Source organism: Schistocerca piceifrons, chromosome 1 (assembly GCF_021461385.2).
Source record: "Schistocerca piceifrons isolate TAMUIC-IGC-003096 chromosome 1, iqSchPice1.1, whole genome shotgun sequence".
Taxonomy (NCBI): domain Eukaryota; kingdom Metazoa; phylum Arthropoda; class Insecta; order Orthoptera; family Acrididae; genus Schistocerca; species Schistocerca piceifrons.
In genome coordinates this window covers 628,114,493-628,141,620 of record NC_060138.1, presented here as the reverse complement: position 1 = coordinate 628,141,620, position 27,128 = coordinate 628,114,493, and the positions used below count along the sequence as shown (strand labels likewise).

The following is a 27,128-nucleotide window of genomic DNA, read 5'->3' as shown; positions in this document are numbered from 1 at the left end:
TGAAAATGTTGTTAAAGCCATGAGATGCCTGAGGTCCACAAGGAAAAATGTGTGTGTCCGCTGGGTTGCTTGCCGTGTAACAGAAGACCGTAAAGACAACGGAGGATCATCTGTGCGGAGTTGCTTGCGCGTTACGAGGCTGATCGTCATGAATTTCTGTCGAGCATCCTCACAGGCGACGAAACACGGGATCATCTCAAAACAAAATATCAATGCATGGAGCGGCACCACACCAACTCTCCTTCGATGAAAAGGATCAAATCCACACCTTCAGACGGTAAAGTTATCGCGACGGTCTTCTGGGGCTCTGAAGGGGTTATTCTGTTTCATGCCCTCCCACATGGTGCAACGCTCAACTCTCAAGTGTATTGTGCTACCCTCAGCAAATTGAAGAAACCACTTCAAACTGTTGCTCGCACAAAAATGCAAATGTATTTTTCCTTCTTCATGACAACGCAAGGCTTGACAGAAGTCTGTGCACCCGAGAGGAGCTCGCAAAACTTCATTAGACTGTTCTTTCTCATCTACCATTCAGCCCTGATATCGCACCTTCCATCTGTTTGGGCCAATGAAGGATACATCCTGCGGGATGTAGTGGCTGGATGATGGGGAGGTTATTGATGCAGCGAAACTTTGGCTCCGACGTCGACCAGTAGAGTGGTACCTTGAGAGCACGCAGGCCCTCGCAGTAAGTGGCGTAAGGCTGTGGTATTGAACGGAGACTGTATTGAAAAACAGGGTTTTGTAGCCAGAAGAGTGGGTGATAATGTTGTCCCTTGGAATCCTCAGAAGAACCTACCCGCTTTCAGAAAAAAATGTTCCATTACTTACTAAAAGCCTCTCATTCCACAAGATCTCCAGGAATTCTAACCTACCCGTGCATAGCGACCTGCCACCTTTAAACCGTAAGAGACTGAAATCACGCCATCCAACTCTGTGCGATGCTGCTGACATGGTTACTAAGGATTTCAAAACTCTTGAAGAATGGAAAGGTCGTTGGGAAGCAGTGACAGATGTGCACCTGCATAACATCTTCTCAGGTGCTAAACTTCCAAGTGGATTCGACCTACCACGCAAGACCTGGACTATTCTCAACAGAATCCGTACTGGCCATGGCCGATGCAGGGATTCTCTCTTTAAGTGGAAGAAGCTGCCTGATCCAGCTTGTGACTGTGGGGCTCCAGACCAGAGTGTTCACCACATTGTCAGTGAATGCAGGATTCGAGCCTATCATGGCGCCAAAGAGGATTCCTGCTAGCAACTCCAGATGCAGTGCGCTGGATTGAAGGACTGGATATTCAGTTGTAAAGGCAAACTTAAGTTTCTTGTGTGTCAATATATACATATGTATACGTAATTTAATTTCATGATATGTCTGTATTAGCCATACGCTAAATAATAATAAATAAAATAAGCCTCTCATAGCTTGTTATCTGCAACGAAATGATTCATTTTGAAGTTGGGTGGTGAGTTAATAAATCACCTTATGTGTAGAAGTAATTTTGCTGCGTGAAAATATTTTGCGACTGTTTACAGTTTTTTCTATGGTAGCTGTCTTCATTCGCGTAGTATGAGTACACGCAGCAACATGGTAAATGTTTTTGATGTACCGCACGTGCGCTTTGAGACCTACCGACTTGTCCTTTAGTGTTTGTGGAGAGGCAGCTAGAAGTACAGTGGGTGGGTGCAGAGCTGAGCTGACGCTTCCGCCCTGCCGCTGCCGCAGGCTGCACGGCAGCTACGAGGCGCTGGCGGGCGGGCACGCGCTCGAGGCGCTCGTCGACCTGACGGGCGGCGTCGCCGAGAAGCTGCGCTCGTCGGCCGCGCTCTACCCGCTGCTGAGGGACGCCTTCGCGCGCGGGGACCTCGTCACCTGCGCCAAGAAGGTGACTCGCGTCTGCCCAGCGCGCTAAGATAGCTAGCAGCACAGCACGGCTCAGCTTAGACCGGTACTGATAACCTACAGTGCTCTCTATTGGGTGCTTCTGCAACATTAAGAATTTAATGGGCGGTTGGCTGTGGCAAACACTTACTGCGGGATCCACTGTTACTACTTCATTAAACTCATAAGTATCAAGGTTAAAATAAGCTAGGGTGTAACCCTACTGAAGGGTTTATACGAGTCGTTACTAACAAATAAATTCCAAGTAAATTATAATTAATTGAAACCCTCAGCTGCCGACAGATGTTGTTGATAAACCTCGATGGGGACAGCTGAAAATCTTCATATAAATTTCAAGACATATGAAGAACAAATGACAATAAGGTACGATGCATACCTTATTAAATGTAGAGTCGCATAAGCTTTAAATGTTAGTCATAAAATACAAACCAGTAAATGTAACATCAAAAACACTTGTATGTGCACATAGTCCCAATTGAACTATTCGTGCTAGAGGTTGAGTCCACACTGAGGTCCTCTTTACAAAATTACAACGCAGCTGGCTCCCCAGCGTACATCATATCAATGTACAGCGACGGCCTTACATGCTGTCAGCCCGTAATACATATAAGGACGCTGCTGTACGTTGGTACGATGTACGCTGAAGCCAGCTGCATTGTAATTATAAAGAGGGCTTCAGTGTGAACTCAGCCTCTAGCATGAATCGCCCAGTTGAATCTATGTGCATATTCAAGTTATTTTAATATTTTCACTTTTATTACTGGACTGAAGATTGCCACACTGTGACCGCAACCTAGATATACAATAAACATCATTGCAACTGATTGCTGCACCCTTCACTACTTGAAATGAATACAGTCGCTCGGCACAACTGTTTTCCTGTTTGTGGATCCTAAATATTTACAAAATTATAACAATTTTTTAAAATAAAAATTGTCACAATTTAACATGAAATGTTTCTGCAATTACTTTAGTCAAATAAGTCAAACATAATAAACAAGCCTTCGGTTATAGGTTTGAACAGCGACCGGACAAAGAGGAAGGGTGCTATGAGAGTTTATAACAAAGAAAAAACGACTAAAACAAAAAAAACCAACACGTCACAGTTAAGAAAAACAACAGAAAGAAAGAATACGTGGCTATAACCTACAACGGAAAGACTTCCGACAAATTCGAAAGATGCTCTCATAAAGTAAATGAATAGTTTTTCGTAAAAAAATGCTAAGTTCAAGCTATGCCATTAAATCTGTAGCAATAGGAATAATTTTTGGGATTCAGGTATGTATACGATCAATTGCACTGACTGTAACAAACCGTTCATAGAACAAATGGGGAGGAGCTTGGAAATTTCAGGGAGCACAGACACTGTTAAAACAACGTTAAAGCATCTATCATAGACGTTGATCGGAAGATGAACACCCTAAAGACAGCTTAAGAGGGACGATTCTTAACGTCTTGGAGGATCTCGAAATTTGCAGTCGCAAGAAGCAAGATCGAGATCTAATTATATGGAACGTACAGAGCGAATTCAATCCCAATGCCTATTTTAAAAATTACGATGAATTTCTGAGGTGTTTATTGTCGCAAATGGATGTCGAAGGCTACAGGGACAAAAAGTTTGCGGCGGGATAACTGGAACACGTGTGCTGTGCCTGAAATCGGAGACGGGCCGCTCTGCCCACGGTGCCGCTTAACAGACGACTGCTCGGTTCGCGGCACAATCCAGAACTGCGGTCGCGAGAAGGAGCGAAGACAGACCTGTAGCAAGGCCATGAAAACGGAAAAATCCGCTTCTAAATTACCGATTTCTGTGAGGTTTTTACAAAGTTTTTTTTTCTTTTTTTACCCTTGACAAACCGCAAGTTTTAATTAAGTGTCTTCAAGAACAGTATCCTCAACCGACATACAAAATGTTATCGCTTCAGTGTTCGTGTAGGCTGCACGGTCGGCGTAGGCTGCACTGATGATGTGTCTGGTTCCATTGGCAAGCGCTGAGATCTGACGAGTAGACTGAGGTCAAGTCGGGGTCGAGGCTGGAATCCGCACTGACCGGCGAGCTGTTGGGCTGTCTTACAGAGGCCACCTGGAGGAGGAATACCGGCAAGTTGTCTACTTTCACGTAGTTCGTGGACAGAGCTGGTGCCGGCTGTATCTGGCGGACGTGGCGCCCCCAGTACTGCAGCGGGTGTCACAGGCAGGACGAGCTGCGATCCAGTTGCAGGCCACTCGACAGCGCGGCAACCAGCAGCACGCTGTTGTGTGGATGGATCGGAAGACGCTACAAAAGCAATGAAGACGAAAAATAAAAATTCCCTTTACGATGGAATGTCTGTCTGGCTTTATTACGTAGGATCTTTCACTTTTTGGTTCCTAGTAATCGGTTAGCGAACCCGTACACTCATGAAGCCTCATTCACCTAGTTTCCAACGTCCTATTGCAAAACTGTAGCTCTTGTACCTTTGCAGCTAGCGACAGTGGCACTGCATTTTCTTAGCGTTATTAAAGTAACGTAGTGTTGTAACAAAACTAAATATCTGCTAAATGGTCAGACGACAGGGCTAAGACGTGTCTTAAATTGATCACGATTTGCTGCTTTTTGTTTGTTCCATACGTACACATTGCCACAAATGGGCAACAAAACCAATTTCCTCTTACAGTTTAATAATCACATTAGTTACAAGAAAACAAAGGTAGTAGCGAATATCAAACATATGTAAATACGAGAGCAACAGTAACGAAACTGTCACATTGCAGGTCCACAGAGTGATGTCAAGCTTATATACAGCGTCGAATGGACTCCTCGACACCTATCTTCATTGTTACATGAGAGCCAGTCGAAACAAGTTGTGTATTTTGTGATTAAAATTAAATGTTCGGTACAAAATCCCGCCCACAGAAAGGTCCCAGTTGTTATCCAAGTTTGGAACGCTGAGAAGCCGAAACTTGCAAAAAAAGAAAACTGTATCGTGGTGCAAATAATGAACGAAAGGTATGTGAGACAGTGATGTGACATGTTCAACAACTCCCGAACAAATGTGCATGAATAAATCGACTACCACGTTCGTCACTCATCGCATACGGTTCGGAGACCCAAGTAGGGGACGAAATCACTTAAGATAGACGTGTAAATTTAAACAAGTGAGACAATAGTTTCCCAATTATTTCTCGTTCTTTCGTTGATGAAACTGTGTCCAAACATCATGACCATAACAGAATTTGTTAACGGTAACTACACCGGCTGCTGACTGATTAACACGAAACAGACAGAATGGCTGCAGCGCCGGCGCGCTGTTACACTGACAGAAATGCCTTTCTTGGCCAAACTCCTACTAGTGATGAGACGTATGTGTTTCACTTCACCCCAGAGGCGAAGTGCCACTCATTCGATTGGCGTTACTCTTTACTACCTAGAAGAACAGCGAAAATTCAAACTCAGTCAACATGGCCGGCCGCGGTGGCCAAGCGGTTCTAGGCGCTTCAGTCCGGAACCGCGCGACTGCTACGGTCGCAGGTTCGAATCCTGCCTCGGGCATGGATGTGTGTGATGTCCTTAGGTTAGTTAGGTTTAAGTAGTTCTAAGATCTAGAGGACTGATGACCGCAGATGTTAAGTCCCATAGTGCTCAGAGCCATTTGAACCATTTGAATCAACAAGGAAACTCGTGTCGAAAGCTTTTTGTCATTGTAATAATGTTGTCAGGGTGGATTTAATGCATAGAGGCATTACAATCAGTGTGCATTGATACTGCGACATCGAGTCGATGCTTTCCACGGCGACATTCTGAGTTTGGTTGCCACGTTAAATCCGGGTTCAGTTTGAGCTTTCAACGAAAGTCTCCATAGTCTTCGTAAGAAAAACTGCCGTGGCTGCTCTTGTGGTGACGATTTATAGCCCATAAACGGCTCAAGTCGCACTTGTTACCAGAGACTGTGCCCATATCTGCGATGGTGGCGCCAGCGGTCTCGTGGGAAACTGAACAATTAAGTAGACTTCTCTTTGTCTTCTCAGCGTTCCGCTGTCCCGGTTGAAGATGTTCTTGAAGATTCGAATTTCTACTGCTTCTTTAGCAACAGAATCCCAGTATTAAGAACTGTGGACAAGATTTTAGTTTAATAAAACGTTATTCTGTGTTTGTTTGCAAGACTCTGATCAGTAATTGCTGATTTCTCAAGTTTTATGTGCTTTTGGCGTTCTCCATAGCGGTTGGTAACGTTCAGGATAGAGTGACGGAAATGGTTGCTTTTGCACTCAAAGTGAATCTTGTTAGTGACATGGATCACCTACTTTTCGATACTATTGAATTACATATTCCGAAAGAATAGCTATGGCTTTCGACATACAGGATGAATTACCTAAAAATTGCGAAAATGGAAAGTGCTATTGATGTGCGATTTTCACAGAATAGACTGGTAGTCAGTGGCTCGTATTGTTAGCCAGAAAACAGATTATCATAATTCTTAGAATGTGTGTTTTCGTGCAAACGTACATTTTTTAAAATGGAACAATGCCTCTTGAGATTAACAAACAGAAAGTGGGGTAAATTAGAGTGTTGGTGGTGTTTATTGCAGGATTCTAATGCGAGTCATTTACATATATCATATTTTGAAAGGCTTCTACATCGATACTTGTTTGGGCCATTCAACCTGCGTAGTTGCCAGAAACTATGTTGGTGTGTTCTCTTATAGTGTGCTTGTGTGTTCCATGAGTGCTCTGCGACTTGCTAGTCAGTGTGTGACGGTCAAAGCAGTAGGATTTACCAATCCAGAAGAAGCCGACAGATTCATAGTGTACGGAGAGTGTAATGCAGTTCGTTCATGTACTGTATACGCGGCGAGATATTCCGATAACGTCAACCATCACGGCTATTATTTATCAACCTTCTCAACCAGTCACGTCGAAGTGATAGTGCAACACCTAGATAACTTAACAGAGAGAAACAAGTGACGACAGAATAGGGGAGAAATTAACGTTCTTGCTGCTGCTGTTTCAGTTGATCCGTACGTTAACTCCAATAGAGTCGCACGAGAAGTAGGTATGAGGTCCTATGCATTTCCCATCGACATGGGTTCCACTCCTATTTTTTCTCTTCCCATCAAGAGCTGGGTGGAAACGAATATAATAATCGTGTTAACTTTGTACATGGGCATTAAGACAGGATACTCCAGATGTATCACGTATCTTGTTTAGTGATGAAGCCACACTTACCACTCATGGACAGGTAAACCGCCGAAACATGCACTATTGGTCTGTTGATTAACCCCCTTTGTTAAAGCGAAATGGTCGTTACTTACCCTATTGTCTTCGTTTATATGTGTTTACTTTATAGCCGAAAAAAGTTGTAATAAGGGCGATCGAAAAGTCGTGCGCATTAAAAAGTGTTATATACCATAATATCATACACATTATTTATAGCACACGCTCAAAATTGTCGTCCTGTTCAGTAATGCATCCATGAATTCATTTTACCAGATTGAGACCACCTTACATAGAATAACGACACTGATGTTAATCTCCGTTGTTATGTTAATCTTTAGTTCCGCCTGTGTGTACGTCCTGTTTTTAAAGACCCTTACTTTTAGCGCCAGAGGAAGAAGTCTAGAGAGTTAAATCGGGAGCGAGTAAGGGCCGTAATCCTTTAGAGATGATTCGATTACCAAAATATTCGCTTATGATAAGACTTGTTTCATTTGTTGTGCCATCAGTGACGTCGTCCAGCTGTAACCAACAAGGATGTTCATCTGCCTGAAGAAGCGAAATTAACTGTTGAATGACGTCTTGGTACAAAATACCATTAACTAAAATTTCAAAGAAACTAGGGATCACTGTTCAAGGACGCGATAAAGCACACCACATTCCAGTTTTCTGACAGTGCAAGTTGTTTTCATGGAACACATATGGATTTTCGGTTGACCAAAAATGGTTCAAAGGGCTCCGAGCACTATGGGACTTAACTTCTGAGGTCATCAGTTCCCTAGAACTTAGAACTACCTAAACCTAACTAACCTAAGGACATCACACACATCCATGCCCGAGGCAGGATTCGAACCTGCAACTGTAGCGGTCGCGCGGTTCCAGACTGAAGCGCCTAGAACCGCTCGGCCACCCCGGCCGGCTGGTTGACCAAAGTATTGTGTTTTGACTATTCATGCATCCACTACGGTGAAGCCAAGTCTCATCAGTACAGGAAATGCGATCCAGTTTTATGATTCCATGGATGTTAAAAATGACCAAATCCACGTACAATACACTAGACGCTTTTGTTTATTCTGCCTCTTCAATTCCTCTACATTACGATCATGATAAGCACGAAATTTTAACTTCTGCATCGGTTTCGGAGCACCACCATATGAAATCTGAGATTGGAGAGACAGTCTCAAACTTTTTGAAAGCGAGCAAAGGATGACATTTGTCACCTCAGGCAGTTTAGCGTTCTTGCAGCTGGTCTCAAGTTCTTTTCTTGTCTACAACTGGTCCACGTTCCCAGTACCGGGAGATTAGTCTCGTTATTACTGAATTATTTGGCAACGTGGCAACTGCACATTTCTCAGGAAATGCACGTATGATATGTGCATATGGATGACAAATAATGCTGAACAACAGCAAAAACTCGTTGCTCTTGGAAAAAAGACATGTTTACCGCGCTATTAGCTGCACAATACTATAAATGCCACGTGATCTAACTTGTTACATTGGGCTCTTCATTTACTGTTGGTGAAACATATTGTGCTATCTTGCAGTGGCTGATCGAACTGATGCAGTGCAACTCCTGTTTACAGATTTATTTATTGTCATGTGCGCGGCTTTTAAATCGCACTGTAGAAAGAGAGCTTAATATCACAAAGTTTATCACGTAAATATTTGTGTTTGCAAATGCGTTTAAGACTATAGACTTCTAACAACTTTTTTTTTCCTTTATTGTATTTCGATTCCCCCCGAAGGGGGCGGGCTGGCAACAGCTTATTACGCTGCTCTGCAGCCTACAGACTTTTTAAAAAAACGTAAGAAAGAAGATAAGAAACAATAAAAGCAGGCGATAAAACGGCGGAAAATCGTGGAAAGTTAAAACATAAAGGGTTGGCAAAGCTAATAAAATACACAGGGAGCAGACAGGGAACATAGTAGACAGACAAAAAGCATGGCGACATTCTGGTTTCTGTTCGCAAGAGATATAAAAATCACTCCCAGCGGCAGTATGATGTCCGTTCGCAACACTTCGGAGAAGACACACAACACTGAACACTCACTGTAAACACTGTACTGAAATGTCGGCACAAGGATGACACACCATAGCCGAGGGTTGATGGGGGGGGGGGGGGGGGACCTGGGCAGATGGGGGGAAAACAAGGAGGGAGGAGAGGAAAAACGAAAGGGGGGGGACCAAAGGAGGGAGAGGACTCATAAGGGGGGGAGGGGTAGGGCAGACGCGAGAGGGAATGGGGAAAGGCAGAGGAGGGAAATGCAAAATGACTTGGAGGAGAGAAGGGGGGCAGAGAGAGGGTAGGTGGGGCAAAAAAGAGGATGGAAGGAGGGGGAGAGGGAGCCCAGGAAAAGGACGGAGGAAAGGAGAGGGGGTGAGGATCAGAGTTGATAGGAGGGATAAATGAAGGGAGAGAGGGCATCATCCGGGAGGGTGAGTTGATGGAAGCCACCTTGGGAAAGGAGGTGAAGGGTGTTCTAACAACGAAAATGCTAGTGTTTTAAGGAGGGACAGGTACACAGAGAGACAGAGTTGATAATGTCGCTTTTGCAGGGCAACTGGGCGTCCGTGTCGGCAAGTAGGCCAGCGGTGACGGAGAGCGGGCTGGCGCGCGGCCACGCCTACACCGTGCGGGAGGTGCGCCACGTGCGGCAGGCCGGCCGGCGGCCGCTGCGCATGGTGCGCGTGCGCAACCCCTGGGCCGACCACCGCGAGTGGACCGGCGCCTGGAGCGACGGGTGAGCGATCGTCTCCAGCACTCTTTACATCTCCAGCTGCTGCAGTCCTATAGGCGCCTGTGAAGTGCTGCATCATAAAACAGCCTTTTCACACCTAGCCCATAACATTGCTGTATTGACACGTCTGCTCGCACGTTGCCGTACGCATTGTTGTTGGTGTTGTTGTTGTGGTCTTCAGTTCAGAGACTGGTTTGATGCAGCTCTCCATGCTACTCTATCCTGTGCAAGCTTCTTCATCTCCCAGTACCTACTGCAACCTACATCCTTCTGAATCTGCTTAGCGTATTCATCTCTTGGTCTCCCTCTACGATTTTTACCCTCCATGCTGCCCTCCAGTACTAAATTGTTGATCCCTCGATGCCTCAGAACGTGCCCTACCAACCAATCCCTTCTTCTAGTCGAGTTGTGCCACAAATTTCTCTTCTCCCCAATTCTAGTCAATACCTCCTCATTAGCTATGTGATCTACCCGTCTAATCTTCAGCATTCTTCTGTAGCACCACATTTCGAAAGCTTCTGTTCTCTTCTCGTCCAAACTATTTATCGTTTATTGCCGTACGCATATGCTGCGCAAATCCGTTTCACTAAGGCAGGCGGCCGGGGTGGCCGAGCGGTTCTAGGCGCTTCAGTCTAGAACCGCGTGACAGCTACGGTCGCAGGTTCGAATTCTGCCTCGGGCATGGATGTATGTGATGTCCTTAGGTTAGTTAGGTTTAAGTAGTTATAAGTCTAGTGGACTGATGACCTCAGAAGTTAAGTCCCATAGTGCTCAGAGCCCGGTCGCAGCTTCGAATCCTGCCTCAGGCATGGATGTGTGTGATGTCCTTAGGTTAGTTAGGTTTATGTAGTTCTAAGTTCTAGGGGACTGATGAGCTTAGATGTTAAGTCCCATAGTGCTCAGAGCCATTTGGACCAAAACGACTCCAGTGCCGTGGGCAGTTCCTCTCTGTTTCTTGGTTAGGATCCAAGCAGCGAATTTGCACCTGGGGAGTTTGGTGGCTAGGGGAGTACGGTAAACTATCCCCCTGTTGCTCTTCGAACCAGGCACGTAAAGTAAAAGATGTGTGGCACGTTTCATTGTTCTGCGGGTAGATGCCATCGTGCTCAGGAAAACCAAGCTGGTCCCAGGCATACATAAAAGCGTGTGTTGATCCGTTGTGCTACGAAAACATTCCCCAGATCTTAACGCTGCATCCTGCGGTTTGGACCCTTCCGAAGATCGTTGCAGCCAACGACCATCTGTCCAGTGGTGCATAAAACGTGATTCATCTCAAAATACCAACTGTCGCCACTCACTGGACGTACAATTGCGGCATTAGCGTGTAAATTCCAGCTTTTGTCGTCGGTCAACGGCAGTTAGTCTGGGTGTATGAACAATGCACCCACTGTGGAGGCCCATACGCAGCAACATCCACTGAATGGTCGTCGAGGAGACACTGTTTGTAGCCCGTTGGTTTATCTGAGCGGTCATCTGCTCAACAGTTGCACGTCTATTCGCCCATACGCACATCAAATGGTTCAAATGGCTCTGAGCACTATGGGACTTAACATCTGAGGTCATCAGTCCCCCAGAACTTAGAACTACTTAAACCTAACAAACCTAAGGACATCACACACATCCATGCCCGAGGCAGGATTCGAACCTGCGACCGTAGTGGTCTCGCGGTTCCAGGCTGTAACGCCTAGAACCGCTCGGCCACTCCGACCGGCATACGCACATTCACAGCTGTCGTTTACTACTGTTGTCGATGGCCCTTGGTGCACCACCGTTGCGTCGGTGTAGGTTTTGGATACCGCCATTTTGTCACACTCGTTATACACTCAAAAGAAAGACAAAGAAGAACGCACCACGATGGAATTACCCGAACTGGACGGAAATCGGTAAATGTGATGTACATATCAAGACAAACAAATGATCATAATTTCAGAAAAAATGAATGTTTTACTGAAGGGAAAAAGCTTCACAAACTGAGCAAATGAATTACCGCGTTGATCCACGTCTGGTACTTTTGCAATCAGATATTCAGCTTGTTACTGATAGGTAGAGTTGGATGTCCTACTGCGGGATATCGAGCCAATCTCTATCCAATTGGTCTGTTAGATCGTCAAAGTTCCGAGCTGGTTGGGGCGCCCTGCCCATAATGCTCCAAACATTCTTAATTGAGAAATGATCCGGCGACATTTCTGGCCAAGGTAGGGTTTGGCAAGCACAAATAAAAGCAGCAGAAACTCTCGCCAAGTGCGGGCGGGTGCTGAAATTTAAGCCCAGGATGGCTTTCAATGAGGGTGATAAAACGGAATGCCGAATATCGTCGACGCACCACTATACCGTAATGGTGCCGCGGATAGCAAACCAAAGGCGTCGTGCTGTAAGAGAAATATCTCCCTAGACATCACTCCTGGATGTCGGGCCGTGTGGCGGCGAGAGTCGCGGGACTCATCACTGAAGACAATTACATTCCAGGGTTCATGGTAGGACCCCGTGCTTCGTCATCCGCGGCACCCCTACATCACAGCAATACGTCGACGATATTCTACTTCCCGTTTTGTTGTCCTTCATGCCAGGTCATTCAGAACTAACATTCAAGCAAGACGATGCCCGCCTTTACACGGCGAGAGCTTCTACTGCCTGGTTTCGTGCTTCACAAACAGTACCTTGGCCAGGAAGCTCGTCGTATCTCTTCCAACTTGAGGGCATTTTGAGCGTTATGGGCAGGACACGCCAAGTATCTCGGAATTTATACGATCCAGCGCGCGAATTAGTCAGAACTTGGCATGGAGGACATCCAACAATTATACCAAACAATGGCAAGACGAATAAATGCTTGCGTAAGGGCCAGTGGAGGACCAACGGGTTGTTGTCTTGCTAAAACTGTAATCATTTGTTTGTCTGCACACGGCCACAACATCTATCGATTTCTGCCCCATTTGGATAATTCCTTCGTGATGCGTCCTCGGTTTATTTTTCTTCTAATTTATAACCACGGTGGCCCGCGAACAGTTTACAAACTTAATCGTTTCGGAAATGTTTCAAGCCTACAACTGATAGTGATGCTTCACATATATCCTTGAAATTTGCTATAAACTGATATTTCTGCAGTTCGTGCTTAACGATGTAACTCAACGACTCACTGCACCACTATGAGTCTGTTAATTTCAATACGATAGTCGCCATCTTGTTTTCCTAAACATAGTTCTGCTACACTGGTTTATTGGTCTGTTCTTCCTATTCGTAAATCAGAGTTTTTTCACAGGAAACAATACAAATTGAAAATATTAGGCGTATAAATGCGTCACTCAATTGATGTCCAAACTCGCGTAGGCATTATACTATGAGCAACAAGAATAACATTGCTTTCGAAAGTAGTATTATGCCTAGGTTAAGCTGCCTAAATTTTATTGAAAAAATAAATGATAGACTCGAATAAAAACTCAGACTAAAAGTTAAGAGAAAATGCATGCATTGAGAAACCAAACTCTGCTTGCTTCCGCCACGAAGGTTTATCGAATCAAGAATTTAGTATTGAGCGGGAAAGTAAGGTGCTGTAGATTACAACCGAACAGATGTTCAGATTCGTAGCCTTGTTTAGTTGTCTCGGGACATTACGCCGCATGGACAGTTGCTGTACTCTCGTTACAGCCAGGTAACGCGTTGTGTTCTTGAGCTTGTCAGTTTACTTTTCTTCGATTTTTCACAAGCTCGTGCGACAAGAATTACGTCATCTTTGTAATTCAAAGTATTATACCACGGAAAAGACTAGCCCTCGTTTCCTTTGGATTTGCAATAGATAACAGCTGCACAGCTCTCAGAAATTTCCATCAGTCCAGGATACGGAGTCGTGGGGAATGTTACGCCACCCTGCCGAAGACCGAAGGAAGGACAGAGTTTAACTGCTGTCGACACTAAAGTGGTTAGAAACTTGGAACAAGCCCAGGTGGGTAACAACGGGAAACTTTCTAGTCGTGGAGTTTTTGCATTGGTATTAAGTAACATATGAATACTGTGGGAAACCTGTGAGGTTAACATGTCATATCTTTCAATGAACACATATCCCACACCAAATTACGATGCCACACATTCCGTATTTCATCTTAATGCCGCTATGTACACCCAGAATCACTCTCGTTTCAACACCTCCCACCTGAATAACCTTGTTTGAATACTTTTCTTACGTCGAACCTAAGACTCGGTCATAAAACACTCTTCAGACTCCAGCCTTAGTTCTTTCAAAGTATTTTTTCTCATTATGTTTACAATCATCACACGTAAATACCGAATTTCGGAAATAAAGAGAACGCATGTAATAAAGGTACATTTAAAATTAATACACAACCGAGGGGAAACTCGACACAATATGTTCTGTTCGCAGAAAGAAACTTTCGTTCGGAGCGTTCTCTGTTTTGAGACATACTGGCAGATTAAAAGTGCATTCCGGTCTGGGACTGAGATACCCAGATACGATCCACCACCCGCTCTCAGAGTTACACATCTAGCAGTATCTCTCTCACATTTTCAAAACTTCACGGAAGGCCTGCTCCACACTGTTCTATTCTAGCATGCCTGAAAGAAAATATATTTCGGAGAAATGGCTTAGTCACTGTCTATAAGATTATTTCGAGAAGACTTTGGGCCGTTTTGTCTGTAAGAACATTGCCCGCAAGGATTACGGGAGGACAACAGCCACCTTCGACCACCACCACCACCACCACCACCACCACCACCATCGCTACGCACTCGCGCCCTACGATCTTTCGTATCATTGCGAAAAAAAAAAAAATACTCTTCGCAAACCAAACTAGCATTTTGATTTTGTCCCGCCATAGTTATTAAAGTATGAATGGAGTATCGGTCTGAAGAAAGTCGTAAGATGTGAAGAATATTGACTAGTAGCTAGTGCCTCCACATCTATATGACTTAAAATTACTATACAATTTCGCCGTTTGCTGCTACTTCCCCTGCAAAACAACATGCCAGACGGCTCTGAATTCCAGAATGTTCGACCGACGTAGTCTCTTCAATCGGATATTCTCTTTCTCATGTTACCAGCGAATGTCAGAAACTACTGAAAATGTGAATATACAAAGCATACGCTTCTATCTACAATTAGTTATCCCCCTGCCTCTACCCACGTGTTCATAACTCTGATCCTCGGGGCTTCTGTTGTTCACGTTAACAATGTAAGTAAAAAATTTCTGAGTAATTGTCAATATAAAAAAATTGTGTCAGTTGGTAATGACACTGCGTTGGTGAGTTGTAGATTGAAATGATTTTGTAAAGAAAAGGACAGCGTGTAATGGAAAGAGTAATATTCAATACGACCTGGTGCAGCGGATGATAACGAGATAACGATAACTCACGTAGTGGCATGATGCCGTGGTATCGATCCGAAACGTTTGCGCCAACGTGAGTCCACTTCCGTTGACATTTCGTCGATAAGTTCTGCGAAACTGTGTCAGCAACTTAGAACAAGCGCACAAGCCTTCGGAACAGTCAGGTTCTGATGAAACTGTTACATAAGTATTACTAGTGATCAATAGCTATTACTTCCGATGAAGCCATCCGATTAACGAACGTCCACGAAGTTGCCCTCATTTTAATTTTCCTCGCCTTGTCACAGCCACACTTACTACATACTATATATCAGCGTGTTCGCCTGGGTTTTAGAAGTTCACGTTACGGGTACAGTATGAGTTTTGTTAATGCATGAGATTAACGAAATATTACCTTGTTTCGTCCCGCTTACAATAGCCATTTTAAAAGAAAAGAAAGTTTTTGATCTAACGAGCCGCGCAATTCCCCCCCCCCCCCCCTCCTTTTCCCCGCCGCCCTAACACCTTTCCAGTCGTTGGCGCTAGTGCGACGCTAAACCCAAACAGGAATTGTCGTTTGCTCTTTATTTGTGCGATTTTAAAACGTTTGACAAAATTAAAGGTCCTTCTAAGTGTGAGGTTCGTAGCGTAATATGGTTTCTCAATGCAAAAGCGACCGACCTACTGAAGTTTGTGTAAGTATGGTGACCGAGGCTTCAGTTAGAAAAGATAGACATATCACTGCTGGCGGTATGAACTTGTCCTTTACTGAAAATTCACGATCAGTACTTTACAAAACTGTTAGTGATGATTTGCCGTATAGAAGGGTGTCTATTAGGAGGATTGCTCGACTTTTGACAGACGAATACAAAAGACAAGGAACGGGAGCTTCATTGACGTTTCTCATTTGATGCGACAGGGATGGCGTATATTTGGATCACATACTTATTGGTGCCAAGCCCTGGGTATCACATAATAGTCTAGAAAGAAACCGCCACTCAATGGAATGGCATCATTTACAATCCTCAACAAAACCAAAAACACCCGAAGAAATGTTGACCACCAAATAGGATATGGCCACAGTGTTTTGGGATAGAAAGGGCGCACTACTTTCAGACCCTTCACCGACAACTTCGCGCCGTAGAAAACAAACGGCTCGAATTGTTAATCAGCGACACTGAGCTTCTTCAGGATAACTGTCTCCCGCCTTCTGCTGGTTTGGCGACTGATCTGCTTCGGCAATAGGAATTTTTCGGACCTCCGCCTATAGCCCAGACTCGTCCCCTAAGTGTTTGTCATCTTGTCCCAAACAGAAAGTGTTTTTTTTTGGGGGGGGGGGGGGGCGGAAAGAACAATGAAAACGACAACGAACAGAAAGAGGATGTTAGTGGCAGGGTGAACAAGTTGGCAGCAACTGAGTCTACAGAAGGCATAGAAAAGTTTATGGATCGGTACAACAAATGTTTTTTGTTTTGTTGTCTATATTAATAAAAATAAATAAAATAGTAAAGCTTCGTTTGTACAATATCATAAATCTCCGAAAGTTCTTCGCCGCTTGCTTTGAAATTATGACACAATGAGTGTCGGATGGACCGTCAGCGACAGAGCACCTGTGGTTCCTGCTTCTAAAAAGGCGAGTACGCCGTTCGTTTGTTCTATATTTTTACGAACTTAAAACGGGAGCCACTGCAGTAATGGATATTAACTGTGATTGCTGTGTACAGATGCGAGCTGAGTTGGCAACCCTTCGCTCACAGCTCCAGGCTGCGTTGGCTTCCGTCACACAGCTTGAGGCTGCTGCCAAGGGGCATCACTGTGGGGGGGTCAGACGTGGGGTGCGAGAGACGTCGATCACGTCCCACGTGTCCCCCGTTCTGTCCACTGCTGTGGCTACTCCGGGTACTGCCTGCACGGAGGTTGACCCCTCACCTGTGGTCGAGTGGGAGATCATTCCAAAATCTGGCAGGCAGCGAAAAACATTCCGAGGGGCCAATTGTAGGGCCTCCCCGGTTCGTTTGACGAACAGGTTTCAGGCGTTATCTGTGGCTGATGATGTCTGAGCTGGATGCAGTCGTTCACCCAGTCCCAGAGGAAACGTCTCGGCCCGCAAGGTCAGGGCGTTCACAGAGGGTGGGTTTGCTGGTAGTTGGGAGCTCCAACGTTAGGCGCAAAATGAGGCCCCTTAGGAACATGGCTGCCAAGGAAGGGAAGGAAGCCAGTGTGCACTCCGTGTCCATACCGGGGGAGTCATTCCGAATGTGCAAAGGCTGCTTCCGGATGCCATGAAGAGTACAGCGTGCAGCCAACTGCAGGTGGTGGCTTATGTCGGTACCAATGACGTATGCCGCTTTGGATAGGAAGAGATTCTCTCTGGTTTTGAGAGGCTAAAGACTGCCAATCTTGCTTGCGAGATTAAGGCGGAGCTCACCATCTGCAGAATCATGGATAGAACCGACTGTGGTCCTTTGGTGATGAGCCGAATGGAGGGTCTGAATCAGAGGCTCAGGCGGTTCTGTGACCGTGTATGCTGCAGTATCCTTGGCTTGCGCCATCGGGTGCTGGGTTTCCGGGTTCCGCTTAATAGGTCAGCAGTCCACTACACGTAGGAAGCGACTACACGGGTACCGGGGGCTTTGTGGAAGGGACTGGGCGGTTTTTTAGGTTAGAGGGCCTCAGGGAACCACAGAAAGGGCGTCCGTCTAAAAGGGGGCAGGTAAAACACAGCAAGTTAGTTGTAGAAACGATCGGTATTGTAGTTTTAAATTGTCGTAGCTGTGTTGGGAAAGGACAGGGCTCCAAGCCTTAATAGAAAGCACTGAAGCTCAACTAGTTATAGGTCCAGAAAGCTGGCTAAAGCTGGAAATAAGTTCAGCAGAAATTTTTCTAACGATCTAACAGTGTGCAGGAAGGACAGATTAAATACAATTGGTGGTGGAGTATTTATTGTTTCAGAAGTAGTTTGCCTTGCAGTGAAATTGAAGTAGATAGTTCCTGCGAAATAGTATGGGTAGAGTTTATACTTGGCAATCCGACTTAACTATTAATTGGGTCGTTTCACCGACCCCCAACTCAAAGGATATAGTTGCTTAACAGTTCAAATAAAACTTTAGTCTCATTTCAAATAGATACCCCACTCATACAATTATCTACCCTCGAGATGCTGGAAAAATTATACGTTTAAAGCCGGCGGCAGGCATAAAACGTCATCCGAAATTGTACTAAATCCTTTCTCAGAAAATTATTTTGAACAATTAGTTCATGAGCCCACTCGAAGTGTAAATGGTTGTGAAAGCATAGTTGACCTCTTAGCAACAAATAATCCTGGACAAATAGTAAGTATCGTGACGAATACAGGGATTAGCGACCGCAAGGCAGTAGCTGCTAGGCTGAATACCGTAACTCCTAAAAGCACCAAAAAGAAACGCAAAGTACATCTATTTAAAAAAAGTTGATAAAAATGCTCTTAACGCCTTTTTAAGAGACAGTCTGCACTCTTCCCTATCTGATCATGTAAGCGTAGGAAAGTTGTGGAATGATTTCAAAAGAGATTATCGACAGCAATCGAGAGATATGCACCACATAAATTAAGAAGTGATGGTACTGATCCCCCATGATACACTAAACGGGTCAGATCGCTGTTGCAGAAGCAGTAGAAAAAGCATGCCAAATTTAAAAGAACGCAAAATCCCTAAGATTGGCAAAGTTTTGCAGAAGTTCGAAATATAGTTCGTACTTCAGTGCGAGATGCTTTCAATAATTTTCACAACGAAACTCTGTCTCGAATTCTGGGATAAAATCCAAAGAGATTCTGGTGATACATAAAGCACACCAATCGCAAGCCGCAATCAATACCTTCACTGCGCGATAACAATGGTGAAGTCACTAATGACAGTGCCACTAAAGCAAAGTTATTAAACACGATTTTCCGAAACTCCTTCACCAAAGAAGACGAAGTAAATATTCCTGAATTCCAATCAAGAACAACTGCCAAGATGAGAAACAAGAAATAGATATCCTCGCTGTCGCAAAGCAGCTTAAATCACTTAATAATAGCAAGGTTTCCGGTCCAGAGTGTATATCAGTCAGGTTCCTTTCAGAGCATGCTGACAATAGCTCCATATTTAGAAATTATATACAACCGCTCGCTCACAGAAAGATCCATATCTAAAGACTGGAAAGCTGCTCAAGTCACACCAATACCCAAAAAGGGAATTACGGGCCCATATCACTAACGTCGATTTGCAGTAGGGTTTTGGAACATATACTGTATTCGAACATTATGAAGTACCTCGAAGAAAACGATTTATTGACATGTAGTCAGCACGGATTCAGAATATTTTGTTCTTGCGAAACACAACTAGCTCTTTATAATCAGGAAGTAATGAGTGCTATCGATAGGGGATGTCAAATTGATTCTGTATTTTTAGATTTCCAGAAGGCTTTCGACGCCGTTCCTCACAAGCGTCTTCTAACCAAACTGTGTGCCTACGGAGTATCGCCTCAGTTGTGCGACTGGATTCGTGATTTCCTGTCAGAAAGGTCACAGTTCGTAGTAATAGACGAAAAGTCATCGAGTAAAACAGAAATAATATCCGGCGTTCCCCAAGGAAGTGTTATAGACCCTCTTTTGTTCCTGATCTACAGGGTGTTACAAAAAGGTACGGCCAAACTTTCAGGAAACATTCCTCACACACAAAGAAAGGAAATAGGTTATGTGGACATGTGTCCGGAAACGCTTACTTTCCATGTTAGAGCTCATTTTATTACTTCTCTTCGAATCACATTAATCATGGAATGGAAACACACAGCAACAGAACGTACCAGCGTGACTTCAAACACTTTGTCACAGGAAATGTCCAAAATGTCCTCCGTTAGCGAGGATACATGCATCCACCCTCCGTCGCATGGAATCCCTGATGCGCTGATGCAGCCCTGGAGAAGTATTGTATCACAGCCGTCCACAATAAAAGCACGAAGAGTCTCTACATTTGGTACCGGGGTCGCGTGGACAAGAGCTTTCAAATGCCCCTATAAATGAAAGTCAAGAGGGTTGAGGTCAGGAGAGCGTGGAGGCCATGGAATTGGTCGGCCTCAACCAATCCATCTGTCACCGAATCTGTTGTTGAGAAGCGTACGAACGCTTCGACTGAAATGTGCAGGAGCTCCATCGTGCATGAACCAGATGTTGTGTTGTACTTGTAAAGGCATATGTTCTAGCAGCACAGGTAAAGTATCCCGTATGAAATCATGATAACGTGCTCCATTGAGCGTAGGTGGAAGAACATGGCGCCCAATCAAGACATTACCAACAATGCCTGCTCAAACGTTCACAGAAAATCTGTGTTGATGACGTGATTGCACAATTACGTGCAGATTATCGTCAGTCCACACATGTTGATTGTGAAAATTTACAATTTGATCACGTTGGAATGAAGCCTCATCCGTAAAGAGAACATTTGCACTGAAATGAGGATTGACACATTGTTGGATGAACCATTGGCAGAAGTGTATCCGTGGAGGCCAATCAGCTGCTGATAGTGCCTGCACACGCTGTACATGGTACGGAAACAACTGGTTCTCCCGTAGCACTCTCCATGCAGTGACGTGGTCAACGTTACCTTGTACAGCAGCAACTTCTCTGACGCTGACATTAGGGTTATCGTCAACTGCACAAAGAATTGCCTCGTCCATTGGAGGTGTCGTCGTTCTAAGTCTTCCCCAGTCGCGAGTCATAGGCTGGAATGTTCCTTGCTCCCTAAGACGCCGATCAATTGCTTCGAACGTCTTCCTGTCGGGACACCTTCGTTCTGGAAATCTGTCTCGATACAAACGTACCGCGCCACGGGTATTGCCCCGTGCTAATCCATACATCAAATGGGCATCTGCCAACTCCGCATTTGTAAACATTGCACTGACTGCAAAACCACTTCATGATGAACACTAACCTGTTGATGCTACGTACTGATGTGATTGATGCTAGTACTGTAGAGCAATGAGTCGCATGTCAACACAATCACCGAAGTCAACATTACCTTCCTTCAATTGGGCCAACTGGCGGTGAATCGAGGAAGTACAGTACATACTGACGAAACTAAAATGAGCTCTAACATGGAAATTAAGCGTTTCCGGACACATGTCCACATAACATCTTTTCTTTATTTGTGTGTGAGGAATGTTTCCTAAAAGTTTGGCCGTACCTTTTTGTAACCCTGTATATTAACGATAAAGGAGACAATCTTAGCCGCCGTCTTAGATTGTTTGCAGATGCTGCTGTCATTTACCGTCTTGTAATGTCATCAGATAATCAAAACGACTTCCAAAATGATTTAGATAAGATATCTGTGTGGTGCGAAAAGTGGCAATTGACCCTGAATAAAGAAAAGTGTGACGTTATTCACATGAATACTAAAAGAAATTTGCTAAATTTTTATTACGCGATAAGTCACACAAATCTGAAGGATGTAAATTCAACTAAATGTTTAGGTTTTACAATCACAAATACCATAAATTGGAACGATCACATAGATAATGTAGTGGGTAGAGCCAACCAAAGACTGCGATTCATTGGCAGAACACTTAGAAGGTGCAACAGATCTACCAAAGAGACTGCTTACACCACGCTTGTCCGCCTTTTTCTGGAGTATTGCTGTGCGGTGTGGGATCCACATCAGATGGGACTGATGGATGACATCGAAAAAGTACAAAGAAGGGCAGCTCGTCTTGTAGGGGGAGATAGTCCCACAGACATGACACGTGAACTGGAGTGCCAATCGTTAAAACAAAGGCGTTTTTCGTTGCGACGGGATATTCTCATGAAATTTCAATCACCAGTTTTCTTCTCCGGTTGTGAAAACATCCTGTTGGCAGCCATCTACATAGGGAGACATGATCATCATGATAAAATAAGAGAAATCAGGGCTCACACAGAAAAATTTAAGTGCTCGTTTTTCCCGCGCGCCGTTCGAGAGTAGAACGGTAGAGATACAACTTGAAACCTCTGCGAGGCTCTTTATTGTGAATAGCAGAGTAATGACGTAGATGTAGATGTAGAACGTTGCTTTCGAACATGTGCGTGTTTTTACGTCCCTCAATTTTAATACATAGGTATTCATTTGAATTTGATACATCGAAATATCTCGAAAACTACACATCGGATCAAAAAAGTTGTAATTCCAGTTGGTCAACCAACGGTGCCACACTCGACCCCCCACCGCATCTCGTGCGTTTTTGGCGTAGGGTAACTTTGGATTTCTTCAGTGGAACCCCCGTTTTTTACTGCAGATACGATTGTACGGCAAAATGTACATACGAGTACATTTTGTCTGAATCAATTGTTTCGGCATAGCTGGCGCTGCAGTCGGAGGAATAAGAATGGGTACACAATCGCAATTTACGAATTCTACTCAATGGATCTTTAATATCCAATGGCACATGGGACCCCATATCCATGTTGCGAGCTTAGGACAGGCCAGTACTTCATAACTTCTAATTGGAAACCCCCTTCACAACGCTGTATTCCTTCCACAAATCGAACAGGGCACTACTCGACGCGGCACCGTGGCCGCGGCTCGTGGCGAACGCTACTCTACTTTTGCAAATAGAATAAATGTTCAAACGTAGTACCGCCAACTTCAATACACCTAGTGATCCGATTTTCAAATACCCGCACGCAGGACAGAAGAACATCTGCGGGAATGTCAGCACTGGCGTTTCTGATGCGATCGACGTGTCTTCACGGCCTGTTGTCAGTTGCTGGTGGGCCTTTTCTTTTAAATATCTTCACAGAAAGACATCCGGTGACGTCAAATCCGGTGACCTAGCGGGCCAATTAATAGGGCCACACCTGCCGATTCACCGACGAGTGTTAACACGATGTAATACCTCCCGTGCTTCAACTGCGTAATGTGCTGGGCAACCGTCATGCTGAAACCGCATACATTGTCGAACGTCCAGGGTAACATCCTGCAGTAGTACAGGTCGTTATTGTTCCAAAAATGTTCGATATTTGCATCCATTCAACGTGCCGTAAACACGATACGGACCAATGAGTTTGTTCCCTGTGACGCCACATTGATGGTCAACTTACCGTAACCAGTAGGTATTGTCTACACTCCGGCAATGCAATGATATGCCGGTTAACGCTACCATGGTTTGTGAATGTAGACTCATCGGAAAATAGCACCATGACAAAGAACAGGGGTCGTTTGCATTTGTTGAAGTGCACCTTCACAAAACACTACCCGGTTATGGAATCGGCGCCATGAAGTTCTTGATGCAATGATACGTGGTATGGGTGATGCTTATGACGACGCAATATTATGACAGTACTATCTAGGGACATACCGGAATCGCGGTGTACTTGCCAGGCGCTTATCCGTGGGTTGTGGTGCATTGCCGCTAGGACAGCTATTTTATTAGCTTCTCCAGTCACACGTCCGCTTCGCTTTCTTTTGCCAGTATGAACGCTGCCACCAGACATAAAGGTGTTCACAAAGTTTTTCAAAGAAAGAACTAGAACGAGTTTTCTCTGGAAACCGCTCGCCATAAAAGGCAACAGCAGCCTCAACTTTTCTCCTTCATTCTCCGTAAATTAGGAAATTTCAGTTTTTTCTCCTGTGGTTGCAATATTCATGGTCTACCTGCACGTCTGTTCTCGAGATGATAGGTAGGTGCTGCAAACACCGTGCAAGCACCGTAATGTTTAGAGCCGTTATCTGTTCTACGTCTGCGTGATACATGAACTCCGGTCGCAGTGTACTGCCTGTTATATGTGGCCACAGTGGCACGTTGAGTAGTTTCCTGTTCCATATGTCGGAGGAATACAACGTTGTGAATGGGTTTTCCAATTTAAAGTTATAAAATACTGGCATATCGTATCCTCGCAACATTGAGATGGGTTCCACATGCCACTGGATATTCAAGGGCCATTGAGTAGCATATCGCAAGTTACGGTTGTGTACCCATTCCTATTCCTCTGATTACAGCGGCATCTGTGCCGAAACGAAGAGAATGTTTCAGACAAAACGTATATAGATTCTGCCGTCGAATAATAATCTAAAATAAAAAACGACAGTTTCCATTAAAGATTTCAAAGTCACACCCCCGCCATCCAACCACGGGACGGGGTGGCAGGTCAAGTATTATATCATTGGACGTCCCCCTCGGAGCCAAACAAATTGGAATTATAACTTTTTTGATCCGATGCGTGGTTTTAGAAATATTTCATTCAGTTAAAATGGAGACCCTTTATATTACACGCGTTTATAAGTAACACATAATACACTGAAGAGCCAAAGAAACCGGTCCACCTACCTAAAATCGTGTAGAGCTCCCGCGAGCACGCAGAAGTGCCGCAATACGACGTGGCATGGACTCGTTCAATGTCTGAAGTAATGCTCGAGGGAACTGACACCGTCAAACCTACAGGGCTGTCCATACATCCATAAGAGTACGAGGGGATGGAGATTTCTTCTGAACAGCACGTTACAAGGCATCCCAGATATGCTCAATAATCTTCATGTCTGGGGAGTTCGGTGGCCAGCGGAAGTGTTTAAACTCAGGAGAGTGTTTCTGGAGCCACTCTGTAGCAATTCTGGACGTCTGGGATGTCACGTTGTCCTGCTGGAATTACCCAAGTCCGTCGAAATGCACAATGGACATGAATGGGTGCAGATGATCGGACAGGATGCTTATGTACGTGTCACCTGTCAGAGTCGTATCTAGACGTATCAGTGCTCCCATATCACTTCACCTGCACACGCCCCGCGCCATTATATAGGCTCCACTAGATTGAACAGCCCCCTGCTAACAGGTAGGGTCTATGGATTCATGAGGCTGTCTCCATACCCGTGCACATCCATCCGCTCGATACACATTCGAACGAGTCTCGTCCGACCAGGCAACGTGGTTACAGTCAGCAACAGTCCAATGTCGGTGTTGAGGAGCGAGGAGCAAAGCTTTGTGTCGTGCAGTCATCAACGGAATACGAGAGGGCCTTCGGCTCCAAAAGCCCATATCGATGATTTTTCGTTGAATGGTTCGCTCACTGACACTTGTTGATGGCTCAGCAATGAAATCTGCAGCAATTTGCGGAAGGCTTGCACTTCTGTCACGTGGAACGATTCTCTTCAGTCGTCGTTGGTTCCGTTCTTCCAGGATCTTTTTCCAGCCCAGCGATGTCGGAGATTAGGTATTTCACCGGATTCCTGATATTCACCGTACATTCGTGAAATCTTCGTACGGGAAAATCCTCACTTCATCGCTTCCTCGGAGACGCTGTGGCCCATCGCTCGTGCGCCTACGGTAACACCACGATCGAAGTCACTTAAATGTTGATGACCTACCATTGTAGAAGCAGTCACTGATCTAACAACAGCGCCAGACACTTGTTGTCTTACATAGGCGTTGCCGACCGCAGCGCCTAATTCTGCCTGTTCACATGTGCCTGTATTTAAATACGCATGCCTATACCAGTTTCTTTGGCGCTTCAGTGTATATAAAGGGGAAACATTATTACCAAAAATTTCGAAAAGTTCTTAAGCGATATACTTCAAATATTTACAGAATATTCTAATGAACATTCGTCAGACATATATATGTGTATATCGTTTTAAAGATAAAAGGGGAGAAAGGAAAGGAAAGGGAAGGAGCTTCTGATGACAGCTGCATCTGGACTTTATGTGGAATCAGTGGTGACGATGAAAATTTGTGGCGGACCTGTATTTGAACCCTCGATCTCCTACTTACTAGGCAGTTGGCGTTAACCACTGCGTCACCCAGACACTGTGCTCATTCAACTTGCTCGGACTATCTCAGCATGTCTCGCGGCCGACTCACATTCCCGCCCAGCACCATCTCTCCAAAGTTCCCATTCATTTCTTCCACACTCGCCAATTTGAGACTCGCACAGGAGTTCGAACGTAATTGTGCATCCGCAATGAAGTGTTGGATGTATTGCCCATCAAGACACTAAAGAAATCCTGATCACCAATAGGTTGTGGACACAATATTTTAGTATAGAGAGGACGCAGTACTGTCAGACCCTTCATAGACGACGTGTCGCCTCGATGACAATGAATCCACCACCTTCAACGCCGATGTAGAATTACGTTCTACCTCTTATGGGTATCTCAAAGTTGCGAGCATGGAGTACATGGACGGAGTGCCGCTAGGCGGGAGTGTGGATGAGCCAAGAGGTGTGCCGAGACAGTCCGCGGTGTTGCGATAAACACTGTGGCTGGATGGTGCAGTGATTCACGCAATTGCCTAGTAAGCAGAGTTCCCAGGTTCGAAGCCCTTTCGGTCACACACTTTCAGTCGTCGCCGCTAACTACGCACCAAGTCCTAATGTAGCTGACGTCAAAAGTTCCTACCCTTTTTTTTCCTTCCTTTCTTCCTTCCCTACACCATCAATTACGTAATATGTGTCACAGATGCGGATTCTGCATCGTTTTGTTGTTTCGGACATGTCCAAAAGAACAAACTCCAGGCTTTTATTTCCTGCAACGTAACAAGGAGGACGAGCCTGATTAGTAGGAAGCAAATGTTCAAATGGCTCTGAGTACTATGGGACTTAACATCTGTGGTCATCAGTCCCCTAGGATTAGAACTGCTTAAACCTAACTAATCTAAGGACGTCACACACATTCATGCCCGAGGCAAGATTCGAATCTGCGACCGTAGCAACAGCGCGGTTCTGGACTGAAGCGCATAGAACCGTTCGGCCACAGCGACCGGCTACTAGGAAGTCATGATGCAGGTTTTGTTTACCCTACTTGTCCATAAGGTGGGTCTGTTGTATCGTATTTACATTGTCCCGTGACAGAACTTTCTATGAATCAACGGCAGACCCATTCATTACTTGGTGCTGTTCAGAGACGTACAGTACAATACGACGGAGTAATACCGGCACAGCTGCAGAACTCACTGGCGTACACCTTGTGTGTGCGAAGTACGTTGGAACGCTCTCGCTGCTGGAAGGC

General features: G+C 44.9%; 1 protein-coding gene across 1 annotated transcript in view; it reads left to right on the top strand.

The window, feature by feature from the left end:
* The window catches only part of LOC124758258 (calpain-9-like), a 110,275-nt gene that overhangs the window by 69,941 nt on the left and 13,206 nt on the right, over window positions 1-27,128 (top strand). Inside the window, exons 6-7 of the mRNA XM_047249082.1 lie at window positions 1,727-1,886; window positions 9,654-9,838. Of these exons, the coding sequence (XP_047105038.1) occupies window positions 1,727-1,886; window positions 9,654-9,838 (345 nt within the window). The remainder of the gene's footprint in view (window positions 1-1,726; window positions 1,887-9,653; window positions 9,839-27,128) is intronic.